Genomic DNA, 1,990 nt, shown 5'->3' on the forward strand with positions numbered 1-1,990 from the left:
ATTCTACTATGATTTTATTCCTACATTTTATTTAGTTTTTATTTATATATTCTATTTTGATTTTGTTCCTGCATTTTATTTAGTTTTTATTCATATATTCTATTTTTATTTTATTCCTACATTTATTTAGTTTTTATTCCTACATTTATTAGACTTTATTTGCAGTGGAGGCGGTTTCTCAGCGGTGACCTGTGGCTGTAGTTCCGCTCCCGTCCAGCAGGCGGCGCTGCTGAGAAAACAAGCCGAACAGCAGCCAACAAAACCGGAAGGACGTTTCACAAGCCGCCGGTGTTTCCGGAGCAACCGTGGGCCTAAAATCTCCCGATTGTCCGTCTAGTTGGTAATAAATCCACCGTTAATGCATTCATTAGTTCACGTAATTGTGTTGTTGTATTTTTACTGCAGCATCACAAAAATGGCGTTAAATTAAATCAATAAAAAAGAGATTAAACGCTAGCCAGCAAACAGCTAATGTTAGCTTAGCACGGTTGCACGAGCTAACGTTAGTCGGTGTGTTGATAAAAAGGTAAACCGGCGCGTGTTTGCGGTGACGCTGATGTCATTTGCGTTAAACGCTGTTTAAGAGCCGAGTTTAACTTTATTTTCGTAATGTTTTATCGGCTTCACCGTGAGCGCGTCCGTACCTGCAGACCAAACTCCGTTCAGAAAACGGTGAATTTACAGCGGTTTTCTTTGTGCGCGACACCGACGACTACAGTCACACCCGCGGTTCCTCCGCTGACAGAACCTCGCGTTGTCTGCTGTGTGGTTTGGTTTGTATCCCGGATCCATTAGTACATTTTGTTTTTTCATTAAAAAAAGTGTACACAGTTTTAGAGTCGAGTATGTTCCTCAAGTTAGCAACGGAAAAAATGGACCGATTTCTGAACGGACTTTGGTCACGGCACTCTTTGTTGTGGTTGCTTTCTCTGAAGTTTGTCAGTAAAAAATATGTTTTTCTATTTTCAAGACAACAGTTTATTGCTCATCTAGAAGTGCAAGCCAGACTCAATTTAAAAAGCTGGTAAGTGAAGCCGGTGTTTGTGTCTGCCAGGACTGCTGCTGCTGTTTCAGTCTTCGTTTTCATCCTGAAGCCAACATTTTGTTTTCTCATTAAAAATGAATTAGCAGCGCTCTGTCACTGAAACAGCTGCTTTGTGGAGACGTGCAGCATCAGTTTGCGCCCCTGAAGCAGCACTGTCATTGGCTTTGAAGGGCTTTGCTGGTTAACCGAGAGGAGTTTGTTGGTTTTCTCAGATTAAAGAGTCGACAGAGGAGGAGACTCCCCCGGCCGGCGCAACGTCATGGCGGACATCAAGAACTTCCTGTACGCCTGGTGTGGGAAAAAGAAGCTGACTCCGGCCTACGACATCCGAGCTGCCGGGAACAAAAACAGGCAGAAGTTCATGTGTGAGGTGAGTCCGCCGTTCGCTCCGAGCGTCCGATGAAGCTGAGCGCGTCCTCTCTGACCTTTGGCTCTCCTCCGTTCAGGTTCGAGTCGACGGCCACAACTACATCGGGATGGGCAACTCCACCAACAAGAAGGACGCTCAGACCAACGCCGCCCGAGACTTCGTCAACTACCTGGTCCGCATCGGGGAAATGAGCGCGGCGGAGGTCCCATCTCTGGGGGTAAGCACGGACCTTTCATGATCTCTCTAAATGATCACATTAACATGAATTTAACGTTTTTCTATCAGTTCTCAGAGTCAGAACTTACAATAATTACGACCTCTGAAAGAGTTTAACCCAGTTAGGCTCAACGCTTCAAACGCACAGCAGCCCAGCAGCCCAGCGGCCGACCGCAGCAACCATACACGGTTCTGTCATTTTAGGACTTTTGAAGCATTTCAGGACTTTTCCTGGATTTTTAGGATATTTTTCAAATTTTACGACGTTTTTGGGGTTTGAGGACAATTTTAGGATGTCTCATGGATTTTAGGACATTTCAAGGATTTCAGGATGTTTCTTGGATTTTTAGGATATTTCA

General features: G+C 44.6%; 1 protein-coding gene across 1 annotated transcript; it reads left to right on the top strand.

Moving 5' to 3' along the window:
* Positions 1 to 284: 284 nt before the first annotated feature.
* On the top strand, positions 285 to 1,632 carry LOC121964729 (ATP-dependent RNA helicase A protein-like; the record flags this gene model as incomplete). The annotated part of the gene is made up of 3 exons (XM_042514924.1): positions 285 to 336; positions 1,258 to 1,415; positions 1,492 to 1,632. Coding segments are annotated over exons 2-3 (252 nt in total), but the record flags the coding sequence as incomplete, so codon positions are not given.
* Positions 1,633 to 1,990: the final 358 nt, after the last annotated feature.

This window comes from Plectropomus leopardus, unplaced genomic scaffold (genome assembly GCF_008729295.1).
Source record: "Plectropomus leopardus isolate mb unplaced genomic scaffold, YSFRI_Pleo_2.0 unplaced_scaffold16932, whole genome shotgun sequence".
Classification (NCBI taxonomy): Eukaryota; Metazoa; Chordata; class Actinopteri; order Perciformes; family Serranidae; genus Plectropomus; species Plectropomus leopardus.